General features: G+C 43.1%; 1 protein-coding gene across 4 annotated transcripts in view; it reads left to right on the top strand.

Annotated features, from left to right (window-relative positions):
* The window catches only part of RPRD1B (regulation of nuclear pre-mRNA domain containing 1B), a 123,094-nt gene that overhangs the window by 31,495 nt on the left and 64,746 nt on the right, over window positions 1-26,853 (top strand). For all 4 annotated transcript variants that reach the window (XM_089673368.1, XM_089673370.1, XM_089673369.1 and 1 more), the window contains exon 2: window positions 21,638-21,767. In XM_089673368.1, the coding sequence (XP_089529494.1) occupies window positions 21,638-21,767 (130 nt within the window). The remainder of the gene's footprint in view (window positions 1-21,637; window positions 21,768-26,853) is intronic.

Below are 26,853 nucleotides of genomic sequence, written 5' to 3'. Positions count from 1 at the left end.
ATGGATATCGGGGGGGGGGGGGGGTTTGTGCATATACTGGTGTACAGTAGTAGCTCTATATATTACATATGCAGGCTCTGCTTCCTGCTTGGTAGTACGACACAGTGGCTGTGCTAGATTACCTTGCTCTCTCAGGTCTTCAGGCCAGAACTGACCTGATTGATAACACTCCTTGGTATATAGATACCACTAGAGGACACTTTTACAAATGTGAAATGCCAAGAGCAAAATATGGAACAGAAAACAAGAAAAATGTGAAAGCCACCTAAAAATTTTGTTTTCAGGCAAATGTTGCAGCAAAGTGCAAGTGTAATTTATAGCTTGAGAATCTGAACCTGAGGCTCCTGATCCCCGGTGGCAGCTGTTTGCGGATTCATCACTGCCACGAAGGAAATATACTGCTATAAAAAATAAAAGGACCAGTAATACTGGCTCAGAGCTAGCATTTCTTTCAGATGTCACCTGCAGCAGAACTCTAGCTAATTTTTTTATCATGTGGACTAAATATTGATCACCTCAACCCTATATTTATTGCAAACCATTATACATATTGTGTCACATGACCAAACAATCGATTTCAAGCTAAGCAGGAATCTGCACTCGCATAGTCTCTTCTGAGCATCCATATAAAACATTTTGTAACTTCACACGTTAACAACTCCTACCAGCATTATAAACAAAATGATCACAGTTAGAGAAACACTCAATGCCACCCACCTGCCAGCTGTTGAAAAAGTCAATATTCATCCTACAATTGGTAAATGGCTTGTTTAAAATCAAAATAAACACTTTAGACTCGTATCCAATAGACCATGAAAAATATGGGGGCTGCCATGGCTAAGCTTCTTTTGAGAATGCTGTCTGTCATTGATGTACTTCAGTACTTTGATGACTTACCTAAAGCAAGCGGGTTAGAAAGTCAGAGTGAAGTCAGAACTCTTGGACTGCATTTGTATTCAGGGTAATTATTTGGAAAGCCAATGGATTAGCATAAGAGCCAAAGATTGTTAAAAAGGAAAAAATTAAAGCATTTGTACAACTTTCTTTTAAAGACGAATTCTAGGTATGGTATATTTTTATATAGTTACGTTGGTCTTGCTTGGACAAGTGTTATTATCTTTATAACATACCTGGCTGGTACCCCTGGAACCTATAAATCCACTGCAGTAGACACCGCTACTCGAGTGATCTCCACTTGCTGGTCCCATACTGAGCAGTTGGCTTGATGCATTGTGAACACAGGAGTTTGGCCACTTGGCATAGGTGTCAGAGGATGCTTTGCATACTCTAGATGAATGCAAAGTGTTCTCTGATTGGAAACTGTAGAGAAGCGGAGCAGTGACATCACACTCTTTGCCTCATCCAATCACCGCTACTTCAGTGATCTCCCCTTTGCTGTGTCCCTGCTGGGTGGATTCAGTCTCTCTCTATGTACTGAAGACAACTGTCACCCAGAGCGAAGTGATGGAAAATCAAATTTTTTATAGTTGTCGTCAGAACAGGAATGGTTGGCAAATCTTCCATCTGGAACACCTGTTCTGGTGACAACTAAGGCAGCATTTCCTTTCACTTTCTGTTGTGTTTCCTAGAGCGAAAGTCTTTATTTATTATTTATATATTTCAGGTACTTATATAGCGCCGTCAATTTACACAGTGCTTTACATATATATTGTACATTCACATCAGTCCCTAACCCTCAAGGGGCGTACAATCTAAGGTCCCTAACTCACATTCATACATACACATACTAGGGACAATTTAGACAGGAGTCAATTAACCTACCAGCATGTTTTCGGAGTGTGGGAGGAAACCGTAGTACCCGGAGGAAACCCACGCAGGCTCAGGGAGAACATGCAAACTCCAAGCAGGTGGTGCCATGGTTGGAATTCGGACCAACAAACCTAGTACTACCAGGCGGAAGTGCTAACCATTTAGTCACTGTGCTAAGAGGAAATCTCCGAAATGAGATACAAAAAATGAAATAAATAACCTGACAATCCCTATTCTGACTGCTTTTAGATCTATATAAATCCTCTCATTATATTCTGACTTTCTAAGGGCGCATGCGCAAGAGTGTATTGTTTGTATTGTATTGTTATTTGCAGGCAGCAGGATCCTGCGTAAAAAGTGTTTGGTACACAGTTAATATTCACATGTTTGCAACACAAATTGATCCTATTGGCCACCACCATTGTTGTGGGTCAACATGCTAACCCCTTGGTGCTGGCGCCTGCTGACCCTTTTAGGGGTTTGTAAAACCAGGGGGGGTCATGTGACTCCCGTGATTGGCTGTCACATGATTGGAACGCTCCCAATCGCAAGTAATGATCGGGTCCTTTCCGTGAGGCGCCAATAAATGTGCCTGAAGTGGCATATATTTGTTTGCATTGGGTACGTAAATGTGCGTCCTCTCGGCATCAAGGCCCAGCCACTGAGAGGCTGCATACAGAGAGGTATACTGTCAGCGCCAAGGAGTTAATATCAAAAATGTGTAGGAAGCGGCAGTGCCATCGCCAACACACTGTTGATTTTTATATCTCTCCTGGAATGAGTCCTTCATGCTTCCACCATTATTTACACATGGTTATATATTGCATGATGCCCCCAAGCCAGGGTGGCAGCCAATAGGGTTCATCTATGCTGTACACATATAAACGTTAGCACTAACTTTACATGCGTACAGCTTGAAATACACTTCTATGCAGGACTGTTTGCGCACAAAAAGGACCAGTGTCCATGGGCCCATAGCTCACTCTCTCTGATTTAATGAGTCTAATTACTTTTATTCTCTGATTATAAATGATGGATCTGAATAGAGCATATTGTACACCAGTGTGCCTCAACCCTAATACAGAGTTTTTCACCTGAAATAAGTTGTTCTGGTCACCGATCCTACTTAAGCTAGCCATAAAAGCAGTCACCCCCAACTCCATGCTATAAGGCTAGGTTCACACTTGACCACACTGGAGCAGGTGGTTGCAGGAATCGGAGCTGTTCCCCCACCCGCAGTCAAATTGCGCTTCTCTTTGGAGACGCGCAGGCTTGCCATTCATTCTTAACACCCCCCGCACACATCTGAACCTGCAGCACGTTTGTGGGTGCGAGAACCACAGGGGAATCTCACGGTGCAAAAATATATATTATTCTCGGAACATTTGTTTTCACTGATTAAGCTAGCCACACAATAAACAAAATTCTTCCAGGTCAGCAGGGACTGGCTAAATTGTGATCAGTGTGTGGCCATCCCCACTTGTCCTGGCAGGGAAGTTCCACTTTGTGTCGATAGAGGAATTTTGTTAGGTTTTAATTTTTTTATTTAATTCATCCAAATGTCTGAAAATATATAAATAATATTGTATGGCCAGCTTTAGAGTACTGAATCCAAACCCATCCAGCCCAACTGAGAAAATGTGTAGGTTGTTGAAGTGTCAGTGGTTGGCTTATTTGTAGAAGTGCTTTTATGTTTTTGCATGTGAATGTGAACCTTCCTAGTGGGTTTTCCTATCTATAATAAGCTACAAGATAGGCACTTGAAACCACAAACCTCCCTTCACAAGAGAAGTTATGAATAGGGATTTGAAATCCATCCATCTCCTTTAATGACACCATTGGAACAATTGCATCCAAGGCCCAGGAAAGTGCTGTGCTTTGCCTAGCAACGTTTATGCTCTGGGATTTCCCACCCATGTTAGTCTTCCATACCAAATCCTTCAAAGTTTACCCAACCCTCTTTGGTAAAGAATAGAAGTGGATCACAGAGCTCATTTTATCCTGCATGAAAGACTACAATAATGGCAGACAAGAGGAGTGTGATTTTTTTTTTTTTTTTTTTTTTTTTTTTAACCCTTCATCATTTTTTTTCTTTATTTTCAGATGGGAGGACTGATCATCAAACTCTCTCTGTAGTAGTCTTCTAATCAGCATGGTGGCTGCAGTGTCATAACTTATACCAGTTGTCACCGGCCTACATGCTGTGAGGTATTACGGTTTTAGTATGGCTTTCATGTTATTTCATTCATGAAGGCTATTTGTTCACAGTAAACTGTTCCATTTATGAAATACTTTTTCTGTGGACCGTTAGTTTTCATGAAATAAGTATTATGTTTGTTAATCATGCAGAGACTCCTTAACCACTTGAGATCCAGAGGGTTTTACCTCTGTGAAATATCTTATTAAAATGACAACTTTGTGTAAATAAAAACATTTTCTTTTTTCATTTTTAAAACACTTGTGGCAAAAAATCTTTAGTGGACTCGGCATGCCTCCCAGAAAACAGCTGGGAACTGTCGTGTCATTAGACATTAGAAGCTTCCGCCACACATCCACCCACCCTTTTAATGCTGGACATACACGTAATGTTTGTTTTTTTTTTTTTTTGGGGCAGCCTGTGAGATGAACGAAAAAAAAAAGAACCGAATAAGAAAATCGTATGGGGACTGATCGTCTGATAATCTGATCGTTAGTACACAGTTTTTGAGAGCCGATCATGACAATTCATGCGACAATATCTGAAGGGACAAGTGCGAAAATGTTTCTCGTACAATACCAGATCGTACGGTTTTCGTTTAATCAGCACAGTAGTCACCTGAAAATACAACAGAATACATTACTTCACTTTCAAAGTTCTTTTCTTTCGTACATTTACCTTTTCTTTTTCAATATGGAGATTACCATGCAAAAAGAAACAGATGATCATTCGTCCGATATTCTTATCGTGTGTACGGCGCATAACGGATTCCTCCAAAGCATAGGAGCTACTGTTTGCTGACCACCCCACGCTCCTAATGCTGGGCATACATGAGTGGAAAAAAACAACGTAACATTCCTTCATTCACATTAACCCTTTGAGGACCAAGGGACGTATTTGTCCCAGGTTTTTAATTGCGTGTATCATCTGATTAAGAACTTAAAACTCTTTTTTTTTTTTTTTGGTTTGAGTCAAAATATTAGTTCTTATCAACAAACAACAAATGGATCTAACTTTTTGCCAATTATTTCATGAAATGACTTAGTTACAGCAACTGAAGTGTACGAACTTTAAAAACAAAAAAATTGATTCTTTTGGCGTTCCAAAATCTTACGGTCCTCAAAGGGTTAATCAATTTGGATAAAGAAAAAGAAATCTCTTCCAGAAAAAAGTGAAAAAAGGAGTAATCTGCCCACTGACCACCCCAGGCCCCTTATGCTTGGGCATACACTTTTTTTTTTTTTAAATAACTGCAGATGGGAAATCTTCTTCTGCAGCGCTGCAAGCACTGATCACTGATGTATGTATTCTCAGAGCAACACTGCTGCTGTCAGAATAAGTGCTACAGACCAGTGCAGCAGCTGATTGGCATTTCTACAAAGGAAACAATAACAGTTAGTAATAAAACTCAGTAACAGTATAACATTAACTCAATAAAACAGAAATTAAAATTTTTTATTTTTACCTAACATTTTTTTGTAACTTATCAGATCTGTAACTGTAAACTTTCCAGCCTTTGATTTTAGGGTCTCTCAAAATGGGACAGTCAGTTTCCTGACTATCTAACGAGACCCTTGCGTGTAAATTGTTTTCCCTAGACTGTGCCACATTGTACCCTCTACTAATACTGCACTAGTGTGTGGTTGCGATGGAAGCAGTCCTTGATGCAGAGACCAGGTTGGCCAGGACAGGAGAGACATAAATAACGGGTATCTCATCCTATTCTTCCGCAGACACAACATTTTTGGGGTGGCTTTTAGGGTACCAGGAAGAGGACATTAGGAAAATGCCTCTCATGCAGTCATGCGTCTGGATTTGTGTTGCAGCCCTGGATACTAAAGGGAAGTGATGATTGCTTCCTGAAATTTTAGGAAGGATCCACTCCTTCCAGCTGCATTGTAAAGCACACCATTGTTATATAGCTAGTTGAAATAAATAAATAGACACTTTTTTGTACTAGTGTCTGACTCTGCAGGGGACTCTGTACGGCTTCATCATTTGATCGTTGAAGTCCACCCCTCCCATATTACAGTTGTAGTTATGGACACAGAGAGTCTTCTCAACACCAGAAGCTGTACAAATTTGGACTGTCCTATCTTCATGTATGGAAGACAGGAAGAAAACATCCCGTTTGTCCTTCCACTTCATTGCGAGAAGTTCTCCATTGCGCATGAAGGCTTTCTCCTCTTGTCGTAGTCAGATGTTTACAAGCTTTTGAGGGAAGCCCCTGTGATTAGGTCGCATGGTGCCACAGCAACCAATTCTAAGATTGAATAAGTGTCTAAATAATGGCACGCTCGCATAGAAGTTGTCCATGTATAAATAGTACCCCTTACGGAACAAAGACGACACACCACACAATCTTGTCACTGCTCTCTATGTAGTCTGGACAGTTTGATGGCTCTACTTCACTGTCTTTTTCCTCATAAAATTGTATGTATAGCCTGTGGCCCTCTCACAGAGCTGATACATTTTGACCCCAGATCTGGCATGTTGCTGTGGGGAGATATTGCTTGATTGCAAAGCGGCCAGTGAAATGTATGAGGGACTCATCTATGCAGATATTTTGTTGGGGCATATACATACCTGCAAATTTCTCAGGGAGGTAGTTTGGGAAGCTGAATTTTGTAGAGCTGATCATATTCGGGGTCACCCTGAGGACAACAGAGGGTATTAACACTAAAATGCATGAAATGCATTATCACCTTATTTTTTTCGTGGCCATTGCAGCAGATGAATTGGGCATATGTTGTTTGAGTCTGTGGACCAATATGACCGCAATTCATTCTTTTTTGTAATGCCCATGTTAAGGGTTAGGCCCAAAATGGTTTTACATTTGGTATTCCTGATAGGTTTCCATGTGCATTGCCTAGCAAGAGTTGTATTTGGGTTGGCGGCGATGTACTGGTCGGTATATAGATTTATTTGGTCCACAATCAATCAAAAAATCAAGGGGAGTGGTTAAATTTGCTGTTTCCACCTGAATTCTGGATTGGACTGTGAATGGGGGGAATAACAGGTGCTGCTAAATCTGCTGGGTGCCAATCAGGATTTGCAGAGTATGCTGGGTATGCCGTTCCTTCAGAGCGCATGCTTGGTGACATCATTGGCTGCAGGGACACTGAATATCTCCTAAATGGTGCATGTTTAGGAGATATTCCTTGTACATACAGGTAAACTTTAATATAAGCTTTCCTGTAGGTACAAGTGTCCAGTGGGAGTTTACTTCCACTTTAAAGGAGATGGAAACCTCAGACATGATATATTGACAAAGCTTATCCCTCTATAATATGTACTTGTCTCAAGCCAGAGCACTAAGTGTCATTTCTGTCCACTACATCTTTCTTCTACTATAAGCATGAATCACTTCTGATGAATTTTCCTGACACCAAGAGAAAAATAGTGACAGGAGAGTGCACAGCCGGGGATTGATAGTTTCAGCTTTGTTCCTGTGTGCTGTGTGAAAGGGGGGGGGGTCCCGTCCTTCCTTCCAGCTCCCAGAGCTCTCCTCACTGATGTGACTTCAGTTCCCCACCCCCTGCTTTTCATAGCTAAGAGATGCTGTGAAAATTCTGCACTTTGAATGGAAGCAGGGGAAAGATTCAATAGATAAACAGGTACAACATATGTAGGAGGATTTTTTTCATCTCTGTGTATCACCTGAAAAGAATCACTTCACTGGGTTAAGCAAAAAGAGAAGATTCAGGAGCACAGATTCAAGTAGCAGTTACGCTGATCCTGCATGTCAGGAGCTCTGTAAAATATAGCTGTAGATTAGCTAGAATTCTTCAGAACAACGTAACCTCCTGACTGCAACACAACGGCATTGTTTCTTGAATAGCTCTAGAATTCACTGATGGATTTCACTTTGTGCCTTAAGTGCTCTTTAGTTGGTGCTTGTTTTGTTTTTCCCCTTAGGCTCTTCATAGAAGGGTCTTCTTTCTTTTTAAATAGCACAAATACTAAGAATGCAGTACAAGAAAAGAGCAAGAAAAATAACTGCCATTGGCTGAGAAAGCAGGCAGAAAAACTGGCAGATTTTGCTGAAAATTGTCTGAAGGATTTTTTTGTTTTGTTTTTTTCTTCCCCTGGACCATGAACCTTATTTGCCGTGCACTTCCATGAGCATTATGCAACTTTGAAGAGCACATATAATCATAGGCATAATTGATTTCTATTTAACAAGGATATTTGGTTGAATCTTTAACAAGGACTTTTTGATTTCACTTTAAAGGCTAAGTTCACCCTTGTAACAAAGTGTACCATGCAGTCAAAGGGCCCCGGTAATTTTGAAAACACTGCAGCTTTCAAAATTGGTGCTTAGCTTAAAGTATATGTAAACCCTCACCCTGTAAAAACAACCCATTCAGTTTAAAATAGAAATGAAAAGCAAAACATTAATGTCTAGATATAAAATACATCATAAATATTTTTTTCTCTTTTTATAGGTGATCACATACACGCTGTTTTCAACTGCACAGATAAGTGGGGGGAGGAAAACGACTAGTACACTGAACTTCCCAATGAATGGTTGTGTTTGTGTGTGTGTGGGGGGGCTGCATGTCCGGTTAAGCCTGATCATTGGAGGAGAGCAGGCTGCGTTCCCACCATAGCTAGAGACCTGACTATGCTGTGGTCTCATGCCTAGTGTGGTCAGTTTTTAATAGGGAAGTAGAGGGACTGGCAGGATCACCACTGATTTCACACAAAAGAAGCAATACAAAGAGAAAAGGATACTTTTACATACAAGTACATGGTACCGCAGGCACACATTAGGGATATGAAATGTTGGGTTTACATATTCTTTAAATGCCATAGTCTAGTGACTGCTTCAGCCTGAGTGAAAAACTCCTATTGTATGAGATCAGTCCCATCCTACCTTGGATCTGGGATGTACAGTACGTTGGACTCGCAACCAGCATCATGGAAACAAGTGCTCTCTTTGAAGGCATGCATATTTCGTTCTCTCTCTCCCCCATTGCAAAAGCATGAAGCTGAGCATTCACCTAGATCAGTGGTGGGCAACCTTTTTTTTCAACTGAGCCAAATCTCGCCAAAACCACGATTGAAATTTATTTTGAGAGCCACATTTTTAAAACTGAAAATACATAGGATGGTACACTGTTTTTAGTTTCAATAAGTTTTTATAGTAATTCATCCCCCATATAGTAATTCATCCCTCATATAGTAATTCATCCCCCATAGTAATTCATCCCCCATATTAATTCATCCCTCATATAGTAGTAGTAAGTAAGTAGCAAGTAGTAAGCCAAGTCCCCCCTGTGTCAATTCACTTACCTTTGCTCCGCGCGTTCCTCTCGCCGTGTTCCCGCGCCATTCCGGTCTTCAGGGCGGACAGTGAGAGGAGCCTAGCTCCTCTCATGTTCGTCACGCTGCCCCGATTACACACATCCTGACAGCCAATCACTGGCTATCAGGATGTGAGTGGCAGCGAGACTGGCCAATCATTGCATTTGAGCGCGCTGCCCTGGCTGTTTTTTTTTTGGATCACGCTGCAGAGTCCCTGCCGCCCGAGAGGAGGGAGGGGAGCGGGCGCCCGGCACACAAGAGCCGCATTAAAGCGCGTAAAGAGCCGCATGTGGCTCGCAAGCCGCGGCTTGCCGACCACTGACCTAGATCATTACGATTAGGGTACTGGTTTCCTTATCAAAGCAGATGGTCAGCTTTAGACTGGTTTACATCCTAAAGTGACAGTGCCTCCTGATTGACCCCTACCTTCTTATCAATATGTAGTCGCCAATTCACTTTCCTTTGCCACTCTGTTGGAACACATGAGCTTGGCTTCCCTGTTTTAGGGGATCATTCATCCTCCCCCTAAAATTAACAAGATCCACCTGCGCTCTTATGTGGGACAAAAACAATATGCAGATATTAGAACAAAGCTAGCATCCCATCCTATACCATATAGGTCTACCGTCACATAAACATAATAATGATGCAGCGCTGATAAGATAAACAATCATCGGTAATAAACAATATATGAACATAGACAATATAAAACAGATAAAAAAGGTCTAAAGGACCAGACCTATTAATGATCACAAAAAATGACCCCAATCCACATGGGGATATAATAATCGTGACCCTCAAGTGTCTTGATATGACACTTATATTAATCCACACAAATGTGAATCCCTAATGAGGGATCAGATAAAAAACACACTTAGTGAGACACACATCACATTTAAATAATTAAGTGACAAAACAGTCCATAAATCAGTGTAGTTATCTTTCGGTTCATGCACGATGAGGATGTCAGCACACCCTCAATGTGAACCCCAAAAAAATGGCTGTAATGGCCTCTCACCTAAACTTCATGACCCTGCAGGGCCACAAAGCAAATAAACTCTCCTCTGGATCCTCAAAGCAACCGCTCTAAAATCCAGACGATGTCAGCAGGCAATCACTATTCATAGATCCACTGGACCGGTCAACAGGCAACTTAGCACTCTCATAAAAATCATATGCCCATAAAACAGAGAGAGAACACAATCTCCATAGTGTATTACTGTTTAATGGTATATAAAGTCAAGGAAGACAAAAGTGCACTCACATAGATGAAGCTTGCATCAGGTAGGAAGCAAATATCAAGGTAGAATCCAATGTACAAGGTGTTCTGCATGAAAAAAGCGCTAGTAGGTATTCAAAAATGGCGCCACGCCGGAAGTACGTCACCCGTGAATGCCGTCGACGCGTTGCGTCACATGACCTCGTGACTTCATCAGGACATTATGATTGGTTGGCCGCACTTCCTTATATATGCGTCCTCCCCCATGTGACAGTACTTGGGTCTGAGTGGCCAATCACCAGTCAGACACTGCCAGGAAAACTGCCTCATGGGGGATAGTGATGTCATCTATCTGGGTGGAGGTTTGACATTGGTGGACTCGAGGAACAGTGGAGGGTGGTGAGGCAGTTATAGGCGCTGCCACTCTACCCTTTAACATTATAGCATGTATAAATCCCCCATAAACAAATGGAAGGGGGAGTGGCTAACCGAAGGGATTGCTCAGTAATGTAATCAACCACTCCACCAATCTCTGCCATGTTACACAGAGAACACTCTTTGGGACACTGCAGGCTCCAAATTGAGACCTGTATTTAAAGAATATGTTACTGCACCATTTCATATTCCTGATATTGGTCTGTTGCACTTGTTTTAAAAAGTGTTCTGTTATCTTTGTATTTCTTCCTTTGTGTGAAATCCCTGGTGTCCCTGCCATTCCCTCTGCTTTATTTCAAATTGACCAGTCTAGGCATAAGAGCACATCATCCCAGTGTGCTCAGTTTTCTGGCTGTGCTGGGTGCACAAGCTGTCTGTCCTCCAATGGTCAGACTTGTGCTGGCATGACCCCCTTGCACAGCCACTCACTAGGAAGATCAGTGTACAGCTTCTTCTCCACCTCCACTTCTCCAAGCCTGTTATGCAGATATATATATATATATATATATATATATATATATATATATATATATATATATATATATATATATACACACACACACACACACACACATACAGTATCTCACAGGAGTGAGTACACCCCTCACACTTTTGTAAATATTTTATTATATCTTTTCGTGTGACAGCACTAAAGAGTTGACAATTTCCTACAATGTGACGTAGTGAGTGTACAGCTTGTATAATAGTGTAAATTTGCTGTCCCCTCAAAATAACTTAACACACAGCCATTAATGTCTAAACCGCTGGCAACAACAGTGAGTACACCCCTAAGTGAAAATGTCCAAATTGGGCCCAGTTAGCCATTTTCCCTCCTCAGTATCATGTGACTCGTTAGTGTTACAAGGTCTCAAGTGTGAATGGGGAGCAGGTGTGTTAAATTTGGTGTTTTCGCTCTCACTCTCTCATACTGGTGACTGGAAGTTCAACATGGCACCTCATGGCAAAGAACTCTGAGGATATGAAAAAAAAGAATGGTTGCTCTACCTAAAGATGGCCTAGGCTATAAGAAGATTGCCAAGTCCCTGAAACGGAGCTGCAGCATGGTGGCCAAGACCATATGCAGTTTAACAGGACATGATACACTCAGAACAGGCCTCACCATGGTTGACCAAAGAAGTGGAGTGCACATGCTCAGCGTCATATCCAGAGGTTGTCTTTGGGAAATAGACGTATGAGTGCTGCCAGCATTGCTGCAGAGGTTGAAGGGGTGGGGGGTTAGCCTGCAGTTCTCAGACTATACGCCGAACACTGCATCAAATTGGTCTGCATGGCTGTCATCTTAGAAGGAAGCCTCTTCTACAGATGATGCACAAGAAAGCCCGTAAACAGTTTGCTGAAGACAAGCAGACTAAGAACAGGGATTACTGAAACCATGTCCTGTGGTCTGATGAGACCAAGATAAACTGATTTGGTTCAGATGGTGTCAAGCGTGTGTGGCGGCAACCAGGTGAGGCGTACAAGGTCAAGTGTGTCTTGCCTACAGTCAAGCATGGTGGTGGGAGTGTCATGATCTGGGGCTTCATGAGTGTTGCCGGCACTGGGAATCTACAGTTCATTGAAGGAACCATGAATGCCAACATGTACTGTGACATACTGAAGCAGAGCATGATCCCCTCCCTTCGGAGACTGGGCCACAGGGCAGTATTCCAACATAATGACCCCAAACACACCTCCAAGACGACCACTGCCTTGCTAAAGAAGCTAAGAGTAAAGTTGATGGACTGGCCAAGCATGTCTCCAGACCTAAACCCTATTGAGCATCTGTGGGGCATCCTCAAGCTGAAGGTGGAAGAGCGCAAGGTATCTAACATCCACCAGCTCCATGATGTCGTCATGGAGGAGTGGAAGAGGACTCCAGTGGCAACCCGTGAAGCTCTGGTGAGCTCCATGCCCAAGAGGGTTAAGGCAGTACTGGAAAATAATGGTGGCCACACAAAATATTGACACTTTGGGCCCAATTTGGAGATTTTCACTTAGAGGTGTACTCACTTTTGTTGCCAGCGGTTTAGACATTAATGGCTGTGTGATGAGTTATTTTGAGGGGACAGCACATTTACACTGCTACAATGTAAAGTAGTAAGTGTACAGCTTGTATAACATGTAAATTTGCTGTCCCCTCAAAATAACTCATCACACAGCCATTAATGTCTAAACCACTGGCACTAAAGAAATGACACTTTGCTACAATGTAAAGTAGTGAGTGTACAGCTTGTATAACAAAGTGTCATTTCTTCAGTGTTGTCACATGAAAAGATAGAATAATATATATATATATATATATATATATATATATATGTTTTCATATTCTTTGCTATCGCCCTGCACACTTTGTGTGGCCTTCAGCTTAGCACAACAGTGAGTAGAGAGCTTCATGGAATGCTTTTCCATGGCCGAGCAGCTGCATCCAAGCCTTACATCACCAAGTGCAATGCAAACCGTCAGATGTAGTGGTGTAAAGCATGCCGCCACTGGAATCTAGAGCAGCAAAGACATGTTCTCGGGAGTGACGAATCACGATTATATGGCTGGCAATCCAAAAGATGTGTCTGGGTTTGGCGGTTGCCAGGAGAACGGTACTTGCCTGACTGCATTGTGCCAAATATATATATAATCTCACAGAAGTTTTGCCTTTTAATTTCTATTGTAAGCTGAATGGGGTGTTTGGTGAGGGTTCACATTTACATTAATGTATGTCAGTGTCCAGCACATAGTGGTATGCTATTCATCCTCCATTTTACATGGAGGCCTTAAATGTCTTTTGGGGTTTTGAGGTTCCTATGGTGGTGAAGCAGGGATCTGGAGCTATGGGAAGATACCTGCATTGTAGTGTTGGGTTTTGACAAGCAACTGCTGTATTTTGAAGAGCAGTGATACACTATAACACATAGCAGCCAATCAGATATTCACATTTCAGTACTGTAATTAGGGATAATAGGGCTAGTAAATGGTGTTGTGTCATTTTCTAAGGACCTGCTCCAATTATCATTACATATATGGGAATGCAAACATGTTCCTCTCAAACCATAGTGCTGAAAAGTTATTTTTGTGGTGTTGATTATTGTGAGAAGTAATGAATACAACATAATTCTCTGCTTTTTGTTTTTTTGTTGTTTTTTTCTTTATATTATGACCCTTCAAGACGATTACACCATCAGTGAATGCAATTACATATTCAGTAACTGCTTAGACTAGCTGCGTTCAATTGAATGGATTTTATACGTTTGATCTTGAAAACACATAATTCTTCATGCTAATAACCCCTAATATCCCTCCATTCAGTAATTTGATGGAGGTTGCCGTGGCAATACAATTGCTTCAATCATGCGGCAATGTCTGATGATTCAAGTGCCATTCCCGACACTTGCACTCAGCGCTCTGCAACAGTGGATGGCCTTATCTGGCATAATCACAATACAGATGTAGGGCTAATCACAGTCCAGCCGCTGCCATGCCTCTGAGAATTGATTTTGTTTTCTCAATAAAACACACAGCCTGTGAAGTTTTCATTTCAAACGAAGACAATATGTGACCTTCTACCGGAGGATGATGGCACACTGCAGTATTCTGGGCTTGCCACATTGGATGCATCCCCATGAATAATCAAAATAATTTAAAGCAAAATTCCAGCCATACCAAGAAAAAGTGAATAGCCAATTAAAAAAAGGTGAAGGAAATAAGTATTTGATCCCCTGCTGATTTTGAATGTTTGCCCACTCACAAAGAAGTGATCAGTCTAAAAATCGAATGGTTGTAACGCTGAGAGACAGAATAGCAAAAAAAATTCAAATGAAATGCATTTTTTTGCATGTTCATGAGGGAAATAAGTATTTGATCTCCTTCACAAGACATGACTTCGTACTTAGTGGCAAATCCCTTGTTGGCAGTCACAGAGGTCAGACATTTCCTGTAGTTGGCCCCCAGGTTTGCACACATCTCAGGAGGGATTTTGGCCCACTCCTCTTGGCAGATCCACTCCAAGTCATTAAGGTTTGGTGGCTGATGTTTGGCAACTCAAACTGTCAGCTCCCTCCACAGATTTTCAATCGGATTAAGGTCTGGAGACTGGCTACTCCAGGAGCTTAATGTGCTTATTCTTGAGCCACTCCTTTGTTGCCTTGGCCGTGTGTTTTGGGTCATTGTCATGCTGGAACACCCATCCATGACCCATTTTCATTGCCCTGGCTGAGGGAAGAAGGTTCTTACCCAAGATTTGATTGTACATTGCCCCATCCATCGTCCCTTTGATAAGGTGCAGTTGTTCTCTCCCCCTTAGCAGAAAAACACCCCCAAAGCAGAATGTTTCCACCACCATGTTTGACAGTTGGGATGGTGTTCTTGGGATCATAGGCAGCATTCCTCCTCCTCCTCCTCCAAACACAGCGAGTTGAGTTGATGCCAAAGAGCTCAATTTTGGTCTCATCTGACCACAACACTTTCAACCAGTCCTCCTCTGCATCATTCAGATGTTCAGTGGCAAACTTCAGACGGGCCTGGACATGTGCTTTCTTGAGCAGAGGGACCTTGCGTGCACTGCAGGATTTCAATCCTTGGCGTAGTGTGTTACCAATTGTTTTCTTGGTGACTGTGATCCCAGCTGCCTGGAGATCATTGACAAGATCCTCACGTGTAGTTCTGGGATGATTCCTTACTGTTCTCATGATTATTGACACTCCACAAGGTGAGATCTTGCATGGTGCACCAGACCTAGGGAGACTGACAGTTGTTTTGTGTTCCATTTGTGAATGATTGCACCAACTGTTGTCACCTTCTCACCAAGCTGCTTGGGGATAGTTTGGTAGCCCAGTCCAGCCTTGTGTAGGTCTACAATCTTGTCCTTGGCATCCTTGGACAGCTCTTTGGTCTTTGCCATGGTGGAGAGTTTGGAATCTGATTGTTTGATTGCTCCTGTGGACAGGTGTCTTTTATACAGGTAGCAAAATGAGATTTGCAACACTCCCTATAAGAGACTGCTTCTAATCTCAGCTTGTTACCAGTATGAAAGACACCTGGTAGCCAGAAATCCTGCTGAATGATAGGGGATCAAATACTTATTTCCCTCATGAACATGCAAATTAGTGCATAATTTTAGACATGCATTTCTTTAGAATTTTTTGTTGCTATTCTGTCTCTCAGTGTTACAATACACCTACCATTCGATTTTTAGACTGATCATTTCTTTGTGAGTGAGCAAACATTCAAAATCAGCAGGGGATCAAATACTTATTTCCTTCACTGTAGCAAAGCCAACTTTTACTGCAACATTCACCTTCAGGCCTGAGATTTTCACTACAATACATTTTTCTCTGCTACTGTTCAATATGGTGCCACTTTTACCGCCGCTGTATTAGTATGATGGCTAGCATCATTTAATCCACTTCCTTTGGTTGTCCTGGACCCACAATAGCCTGTGACAGGACAGGACCTAACTGTAAGGCCTCATTCACATCTTGTGATTTGGGATCATGGGCAAAATCACTGCTATTCTGCCCCCATCCCAATTCGATGCCATTATCCTTTAATTACATGCCAAACATGATGCGCTTCTGCTGTGATTGCCACGCCTTTACAAATCGCATGAAGCTTCTCAGCCAAAAGGGAGCAGGAGCTACTTTTAGAGCATTAAATATAAATACAAATAATGTTGCGCTCCTTATTTGACAAGTTAATACAATATATACCCTTTCAATAAAACTAAAATACTAAAAAAATCCAAAAAAAACCTTGTGATCAAAAAAATTTATAAAATCAATGTGATCAAAATGCATAATATAACATCCAATGCATAACATATGCCAAAAAAAAAAGTCTCTCATTATATTGGAGTGACTACTCCCAGTGATTAAGGTGAAATAATAAAATCCAGTGAATTCTTTAACAGTGATGATAACTCCCAGTGACTTCCTTAATGTGATATAAGATGTACGCTCACCTCCTTGATAGCCTATAATAGGCTTACTGCGCTTTCGTTCTCTTAAGGAACTTTTATAAAGATGTGTATTGCATCATATGAGGTGTGGTGGATACCCCTCGGCTGGCTCCCTGTCTCTTATCCCTACTGGGATCTCTCTCTCCTGCAGCTTCTCCCTTGTAATCCTCCTTTGGACGTATCCTCAGTAGGGGAGAAGTGCAAATAATAGTGCCTTATCCTTTTTATATGTAAAACTCTTTATTCAGTGCCCATATGCACTTACATTGAGTATACATAAAAACCGCTTTTGCAGAAACAATAGACCGCCTTCAACAAGCCGAACACAGCATGTATTGTGTGTACTTGCCGTCCACAAATGGTTCATAACGTCGTAGCCCTTCCCCTACGTGTTACGCCGCCGGTCACACGGCTTCATCAGGGGGTTAGGATTGGACTTTTAGAGCATTAAACTCACATAGGGCAGTGCCGTCAAGTGAATAGGCTGCCCTATGTGGCACATAGAATCACATGAAAATTGCAGTGTCAAAATCACGTCATCGCAAAGCGGGAACAAGTGTTCCCCCTAAGTGAACGGGGCCTAAGACTTGGCACAAATTTTGTTCCAATGAGCCTGGAATGTATTTAGATGATTTAAACTGAAATTTGAATTTGGGCTTTAATGCTGTGAGATTCAGTGCTTCATTCTATGCATTGGATGCTGGGGCTGGCTAATAGGAGAGCTCAGCACTAGATAATGACTGCTCCTCCTGACTGAAGGTTGAGCTGAGACTATGAAGTGATTGTCCCTCAGTCATTCAACTGTATGCGTAACTTTAAAGTATATGTAAACCCTCAACTCGTAACAATCCATTCAATCCATTCAGTTTCAAATAGAAATGAAAGGCAAAACACATGTATACAGATAAAAAAAAGATTTTAGAAATACCTTTATTTTCCCTTTTTTTTTAGTGATCACTTTCCCTCTGTTCTCAGCTTCATAAGAGCTGGGGGAGCAGAAACAGCAGTACCTTGATCTTCCCAGTGAAAGGCTGTGTGTCTGTCTGATCATTTGAGGAGAGCACAACTGACAATGTTGTGCTCATATGTCTAGTGTGGTCAGTTTTTAATAGGAAAGCAGGGAGACTGGCAGGAACACCAGGGATTTTACGGAAAGGAAGCCATGCAAAGAGAACCAGATACTTTTTTTATGCAAGTACACAGTACAGCAGACATATCAGAAATATGAAATGTTGGGTTTACATATTCTTCAAGATACTGCACGCATTCTACATTTACATCAGTCCCTGACCTCAAGAAGCTTACATTCTAAGGTCCCTGACTCAAATTCATACATATACATACTAGAGCCAATTTAGACAGGAGCCAATTAATGCACTAGCATGTCTTTGGAATGTAGGAGGAAACCTGAGTATCTGGAGGAAACCCACTCAGGAACAGGGAGAACATGCAAACTCCAGGCAGGTAGTGCCGAGGATGGGATTCAAACCAATAACCCTAGTGCTGCCAGGCAGAAGTGCTAAACACTTATCCACTGTGTTGCCCATTTATTACATTTTAATCATTGGACCCTGCAGAGTATTGTTACAGAGATCGGTGCAGGTGTTATACACAGTCTCCTGTAGACTTTCTCCCAACCCAGGCCCATTATGTGGCTGGAGGATGTAGTCAATGGACTACAAGTGAAGTGATGTCACTACAATTATGCTCTATTGAAATCTACTAGAGTCTCTCCCAAGGTGGCAGATGGAACTTGTAGTCTTTCCATCCACAGATCTCTGTGGCTGTGTGGGCGGAGCCATGCTGTTCCGAATTTAAAACAAAACAGAATCCCACGGGAAGAAGAACTCCATGATGTGGCCATGTTACCCTAAATATGGGTATAGCTTGAAATATGGTCGGAAATGTAAACTGAGCCTTTAATCTTGCCCACAATACATGGATATATAATATATGTACACTCAACGGCTTCTTTATTAGGTACACCTGTTCAATTGCTTGGTAACACAAATTGCTAATCAGTCAATCACGTGACAGCAACTCAATGCATTTAGGCATCAAGACGTGGTGAAGACGGCTTGCTGAAATTCAAACCGGAAAGGGGATTTAAGTGCCTTTGAACGTGGCATGGTTGTTGGTGCCAGACGGGCTGGTCTGAGTATTTCCAAAACTGCCGATCTACTGCAATTTTTAGGCACAACCATCTCTAGGGTTTATAGAGAATGGTCCGAAAAAAAGAAAATATTCAGTGAGCTGCAGTTGTGTGGACAAAAATGCCTTGTTGATGTCAGAGGAGAATGGGCAGACTGGTTCAAGATAATAGAAAGGCAACAGTAACTCAAATAGCAACTCATTACAGTCAAGGTAAGCTGAAAGCACAACACATCAAACCTTGAAGCAGATGGGCTACATCAGCAGAAGACCACACCGGGTGCCACTCCTGCCAGCTAAGAACAGGGAACAGAGGGTACAATTCGCACAGGCTCACCAAAATTGGACAATAGAAGATTGGAAAAATGTTGCCTGGTCTGATGAGTCTCAATTTCCTTAGAGATGGTTGTGCGGGAAAATCCCAGTAGATCAACAGTTTTTGAAACACTCAGACCAGCCCATCTGTCACCAACAACCATGCCACGTTCAAAGTCAAACTGATTTTAAAGGCTCATTTTTTATTTTATTTTTTCATTTTTTTTAAATAACAAACATGTCTATACTTGCCTGCTATGTGTAGTGGTTTTGCACAGAGCAGCCCGGATCCTCCTCTTCTCAGGTCTCCCACAGACTCTCCTGGCCCCTCTGTCCTGTCGGCTGCCCCCACAGCAAGCAACTTGCTATGGGGGCACCCGCTGCTCTGTGTGTCCATTCACGCACGGAGCTGCGGCTTGGCCATGCCCCATCTCTCTTCTCATTAAATCATTGGCTGCGATTGAAAGCAGTGGGATTCAATGGCTCCCGCTTCTGTCTCAGCCAATGAGGAGAGGGAGTGCCGGGATAGCCGAGACTCCAGTGCACATCGCTGGATTGAGAGGGGGCTTAGGTGAATATTGGGGGTGTGGGGGCTGCTGCACACAGGTTTTTGAGCCTTTAGAACCACTTTAAATCTCCATTCTTACCCATTCTAATGCTCAGTTTGAACTTCAGAAAGTCCTCTATAACCACGTCTAGATGCCTAAATGCATTGAGTTGCTGCCATGTGATTGGCTGATTAGCAATTTGTTTTCCTGAACAATTGAAAAGGTGTAAATAGTGGTAAAAGTGAGCGCTGACCAAGAAGAAAGCAGCTGTGCACTCTAAGCAACCAATGTACACTTATCAACAGAATAATAGAACAGTGCAGCGCTTGAGGGAAATAAGAACAGATAAAATAAACAAATGAAAATACTGATAAAAAGTCTATATCGTAATAATCATGCCAGGTGACTGGTAGCAATCAATGGTGGTGCTCCGTGAAGAATAGCAGAAATGCGCACTCACCAGAAAGTAAATAAATATGAGCGGTGTATATCATATCCCGAGAATCCCCATCAGAGAAAGGTCTGGTCAGAATGGGTGAATCCTCCCTCCAGGTTGCATTCAGAACTCGCCCAAAAGTAAAATAGAACAGATCCAGGTGACAAGAGGTCTCCTAATGCAGGATGGATGGAAGTGGTTGCCTGTTTATAGGAGGTCTTCCTCCTCTTGGTATGGTGCCTAGGATCTTGATAACGGGCTCTGCAAATAAAACTCCTCTCAAGGAGTCAGGGAAAGACGCCCATAGTGTAGTATGATAGAAAATAGCTTTATTATAAACAGAGTAACGGTTTGCAAACATATGTCATCCAGGTAAGTAGAGTAAACTAACCCTAGGGGATTCAAAGAGTGCCGTCGGGCCTCCACGTGGCTCCGGCGGCGTAGCGTCACGACGTCAGGGCTCCTCCTTGCGCGTTACGTGCGCACGCACATCATCAGAGGAATTAGGAACAGGTGTACGTAATAAAGTAGCCGGTGAGTGTATATGGATATCATAATGTATGGAAAATCACCAGATAGTCCTTTTAAAGTACAACTTCTCATTTTCCTGGTTAGAGGGCCAGGAGAATTGGCTGTGTTTTTTTTTTTTGTTTTTTGTTTTGTTTTTTTTTTGCTGTTGAAATGTGTTTCTCTTGGAAAAATACTTTGTTCCAAATTATAGCCTGATGTCCCTCCAGAACAGCATGACATATACTTGCTGTATATCTTCTATTTATGCCATGCTGAGAGTTGGCTGCTTCTATGAGGTTCCGCTACTCCACAAAGTTCTGTGCATTTTCAGGGCATGTGGGCGAAGAAAGTCGGGAAGTGTTTGTTTTTCTCTACTGTTCCGCTTTGTCTTTAATCCCAGACCATCTGTTTTAGAGACCGAAGCTTCTGGGGACATTAGTTAATCCTGACACAGACCTCACCCTTAAGAACGCAGCACCAGCCTACAGAATACGAGTATAAAATGTCCAAAAATAACAACAGGAATGCTAGATAACATACTTAGTAGTCTGTGGATCTATAAGCAGCATTACTGTGAAAAGTAGCCTGCAGGGAGAGCTGTAACTAGCTCAGAGGCATGAAAGATCCTCGCGGTGTGTTGAATTCTGTAAAAATGGCCTGTATATGTATGTGTGTGTGTGTGTGTGTGTGTGTGTGTGTGTGTGTGTGTGTTGCTTAGGCAACGGTATCAGCAAGATGTGCACATATGTTCATCTGCACTAGATAACCCATTTAATAGTATTAATTTTTGTTCTTTCAGCTAAATCAAGCCGGAAATTGACGTTCTTGTATTTGGCCAATGATGTGATACAGAACAGCAAGCGCAAAGGCCCTGAATTCACCCGTGAATTTGAGAAAGTGTTGCTGGATGCATTTTCTCATGTTTCCAGGTAAAGATCTTGTATATGGGCAGTTTGGAATTTGGTGTACATGTTAAGACTTCCTTGACTAAAATCCCATAAGTTTCTGATCACCCAGACCGCTAAATTATGGCCCATGCAGAGCAGTACATATTCCCGCTTCCTTTCTTCTGTTCAGCTTCCCTAAAGTGGGGAGGAGGAACCCCTGTGTAAGCTCTGAGTCACTCCAGTTGGAGCTTAACCCCGTGACGCCGATTGCACGCCAATATGTGGCCTCTCGGCGTCTGGGCATTGACGCCAAGCGGCCGCATATTTGCGTGCAATTAGAAATTACATATGTGCTGAGAGCTTGCGCCCTGCGCGCTCCCAGCACATACAGTTGCAAGAAAAAGTATGTGAACCCCTTGGGATTACATGGAGTTTTGCATGAATTGGGCATAAAATGTGCTCTGAACGTCATCTAAGTCACAACAATAGAAGAACACAGTCTGCTGAACATAATACTACACAAACATTAGATGTTGCCATGGTTTAATTGCACATAACATATAAACATTCACAGTGCAGGGATGAAAAAGTATGTGAGGCCCTAGCTTAATGACTTCTCCCACAGCTAATTGGAGCTAGGAGTGAGCCAACCTTGACTCCAATCAGTATGATGATATTGGATGTGTTGCTGACAGCTGTCCTGCCCTTAAAAAACACACGCCTGTTTTGGGTTTACTGGTTTCAAGAAGCACTGTCTGATGTGAACCATGCCTCGCAGAAAAGAGCTCTCAGAAGACCTACGATCAAGAATTGTTGACTTGCATGAAGCTGGAAAGGGTTACAAAAGTATCTCCAAAAGCCTTGATGTTCATGTGTCCACGGTAAGACAGACTGTCTACAAATGGAGAAAGTTTAGCACTGTTGCTACTCTCCCTAGGCGAGGTCGTCCTGTAAAAATGACTGCAAGAGCACAGCGCAGAATGCTGCATGAGGTAAAGAAGAATCCCAGAGTGTCAGCTAAAGACCTACAGTAAATCTCTGGCACATGCTAACATTTTTGTTGACACATCTACAATAAGGAAAACATTAAACAAGAATGGAGTACATGGGAGGACACCACGGAGGAAGCCATTGCTGTCCAAAAAGAATATTGCAGCACATTTGAAGTTTGCAAAAGAGCACCTGGATGTTCCACAGCACTACTGGCAAAATATACTGTGGACAGATGAAACCAAGATTGAGTTGTTTGGGAAGAACACACAACACTATGTGTGGAGAAAAAAAGGCACAGCACACCAACATCAAAACCTCATCCCCCCCTGTAAAACATGGCGGAGGGAGCATCATGGTTTGGGGCTGCTTTGTTGCCTCAGGGCCTGGATGGATTGTTGTCATTGATGGGAAAATGAATTCCAGAGTTTATCAAGACATTTTGCAGGAAAACGTACGACCATCTGTCCGCCAACTGAAGCTCCACAGAGGATGGGTGATGCAACAGGACAATGACCCAAAGCATACAAGTAATTCAACAAAACAATGGCTGCAACAGCACAGAATACGCCTTCTGGAGTGGCCCAGTCAGAGTCCTGACCTCAACCCGATTGAAATGCTGTGGCATGACCTTAAGAGAGCGATTCACACCAGACATCCCAAGAATATTGCTACACTGAAACAGTTTTGTGAAGAGGAGTGGTCCAAAATTACTCCAGATCGTTGTGCAGGTCTGATCTGCAACTACAGGAAACGTTTGGTTGAGGTTATTGCTGCCAAAGGAGGGTCAACCAGTTATTAAGTCCAAAGGTTCACATACTTTTTCCTCCCTGCACTGTGAATGTTTACATGTTATGTGCAATTAAACCATGGCAACATCTAATGTTTGTGTAGTATTATGTTCAGCAGACTGTGTTCTATTGTTGTGACTTAGATGACGTTTAGAGCACATTTTATGCCCAATTCATGCAAAACTCCACGTAATCCCAAGGGGTTCACATACTTTTTCTTGCAACTGTATGTCCGCGACTCCCGGAAAGGTCCCGATCTCCCCTTTCAATCGGGACCTTTCCGATCATGTGACCGCAGTGACATTGAATCATGGCGGTCACATTACCCTAAAACCCCACCCCACCTCCCGGATTCTGAAACTCTTAAAGGGCCGGGAGGCACCGGCGTCAAGAGGTTAAACAGGATTGAGAATTTTCTTCCCACTTGCCTGTGACTGTGAGTTGGGCCAAGCACCAGCGCTGATGCATGGTTATGAAGGTATCAGGTAATTTCTTTGTTCCTGGTGAGTTTAAGTGGTGGGAGAGCCAAAGAAAGTGAGCAACTTTAAATTAACCTGTTGCTTTGTTCTGCATGTACAATGCCATAAATCTGATCTCCTGGCAGATCTTAAAGTGGTTGTAAATGTATTTTAAAAAAATCAACCAGTACTTACCATAATTCGGATGCGCAGAGTGCCCCCAAACCTCCTCTTCTTGGGTCCCCTGCTGGCGTTCCTGGCTCCTCTCTGTCCAGTGCCCCCATAGGAAGCTGCTTCCTATGGAGGTACTTGCGTGGACTTGCTCCTGAGCCCCTCTGTCTGCATCCATTGAGACAGATGGCAGGATTTAGCCCCACCCATGCTCCCTCGTCATTGGCTTTGGTTGACAGCAGCCGGAGCCAGTGGCTCCCAGTGCTCCAGAAAAAACTGTGAGACCTGGACCTGAGGGCAGAGAAGAGCTGCAACCGAGCACAGAGCTGGATCAAATGAGAGTTCAGGGAAGTAAAAGGGGAAGGAAAGGACTGTGTTAAAGTAAAAAATGGCTAGGTTTTATACCCACTTTAAGAAATACCAATCAATGCAACAATGTGTCCATTACAAATCATTAAAGTATCTGTAAAATAAAGGTTGTTTTAGTAGGTAGTTACATCACTGGTCTGGTCTTCTAAGAACTATACAATGCAGATTTTTGAAGTAGTTTCAAAGGCTAAAGGTTTTTTATTTTCATGCATTCTCTGAAGGCAAAAATTCCTTTTTCCTCCTCTCATCCTCCCCTCCCATGCTTGGAGTGTCTTTTGCGGGGAAGTGGGTACCTGATTTTGACAGGTACCCGCTCCCACATTTGCTCCAGCCTCCTACGCGAATGGAGCGGAAGTTCAACCCCCCCTCCAGCCTCTTGGGACAAGTCAGAAGTTTGAGGAGACTGCAGGACCGATCAAGGAGTGCAGCACAACTCACGCACGCGCAGTGGGCAGCCAGCTGTGAAGCCACTAGGAGTCAGTCAGTTGCCCACAGTTAAGGGAAGACAGGATGAAGAGCTGGGTCGGGTGAGAACACCCCTGGATCCTGAAACAAGTGTGTCCCAGCTACAAATACTGCTCACTTTAAAATTTTTTGTTTACAGAGTGAAGATCCTTTTTTTTAAACACCTTTTTTTGTTTGTTTTTAGTTTTTTGTTTTAAGACCACAAAGGTGAACACAACTGAACTGATCCTAAAGCCCCTCATAGAAGGTGTCCTATATAAAGAATGTCAAACAGCTTTGTAACAGAAGTGGTCCCAGCTCAGATTCTCACTTTACTTCTGTAATGTTTTCCTTTGCCTCCCTACCTTGATCGCAGGATCTTCTTGCTTGTTGCAATATTTTAATTGACACCTCGTAGAATGTTACTGACGTTCCATGTTTCGGAGACATGCAGGAGGTGGGCAGTGGTTTCTCTTAGTCCTGGTTCACACTAATGTGGTGCAGCACATCGCATGTGATTCGCACAGGAACCACGCCACATTCCTGTGCAAATCACATGCGATGCTTTGTGGTGCCATTTGAGCCATACATTTTGTATGGCTCAGACTGCATTGCATCCGTACCAAAAAGGTGCAGGACCCTTTTTTTTTCCTGCGCCTGATTCGCATTGCATGAGTATTCACACACATGCAATGCGAATTCCAGTAATTGCACTACGTTTTGCGATCTGTTTCGGGGTGCCGTTAATTTAATATTGACACCCGTACCAGATCACATGGATGCCATGCGAGTGCGGTGCGGGAAATGCACAGGATTCACTGTGTTTCCCGCACCGCTATGTGTGAACCAGGGCTTAGTGGTAGAATCGGGCACAGAAGGACAACGACCATGGAGCTAGTATGAGGTCTCCAGTCATCCTATGTGATCTGATGGTGTTGCTGTTTTATGTTGTGATAGCATGACTCCCAGCTGGAGCCAATTTTAGTCATGCTAAGCAGGGCTGTATACAGAAGGACATCTCTGACTGCAGAGCTACAAGGCTGTTGTTCCCAGTCCTGATAAGCAGTGTGCATGTCTGTCAACAATACCATGGGGTTTGCAGGGGTGGTTAGTGTTGAGACAGAAAGAGAGGATTGTGGGGAAAACTGGAAAAACAAGGTATTTTGTATTTATTGATGTACCGTATTTTCCGGCGTATAAGATGACTTTTTACCCCTTGAAAATCTTCTCAAAAGTCGGGGGTTGTCTTATACGCCGGTATACTGACACTTTCTAGGGGGGCGGCGCGGTACTGCCGCCGCCCCCCCCCCCTCTTCCAAGGGACACTAAGTACAGGGCTGGGCAGGGGCTGCTGTCTCTTACCTGGCTCCGGTCCCACAACGATCCGTTCCGGGAAGCGCGGCTGCTCCTTCATTCGGTTCGGCCACTGGATGTTTGCGTGGCTGCTCGGCTCCGCCTCCTCACCGGTGATTGGCCGCCAGAACTGTAGCTCAGGAAAGGCACACAGGCGGCCAATCACCGGCGAGGAGACGGAGCCGAGCGGCCCCGCGAAAATCGAGTGCAGGAGCGGCCAGTAAGTGTGCAGTCCAGAGGTGCTGCTGCAACCACATATGCTGGCTGCAGCAGCACCATACTGGAACAGGGGCCAGCAAGTGTCATTGGTAGGAATAGTGCCCCATCATTGGTGTCACTGATACCAATGATGGGGCACTATTCCTCCCACTGACACCAACGATGGGGCACTTTTCCTCCCCCCCCCCACTGACACCAACGATGAGGCACTATTCCCCCCCCCCCCACACTGACGCCAACGATGGGGCACTATTCCTCCCCCCCCCACTGACACCAACGATGGGGCACTATTCCTCCCCCCCCACTGACACCAACGATGGGGCACTTTTCCTC

Source organism: Staurois parvus, unplaced genomic scaffold, assembly GCF_062004578.1.
Source record: "Staurois parvus isolate SC_StPar_1 unplaced genomic scaffold, SC_StPar_1.0 ptg000137l, whole genome shotgun sequence".
In the NCBI taxonomy this organism is placed as follows: Eukaryota; Metazoa; Chordata; class Amphibia; order Anura; family Ranidae; genus Staurois; species Staurois parvus.
Note: the sequence above shows the minus strand (reverse complement) of the source record. Positions and strands in the feature narration are given on the sequence as shown.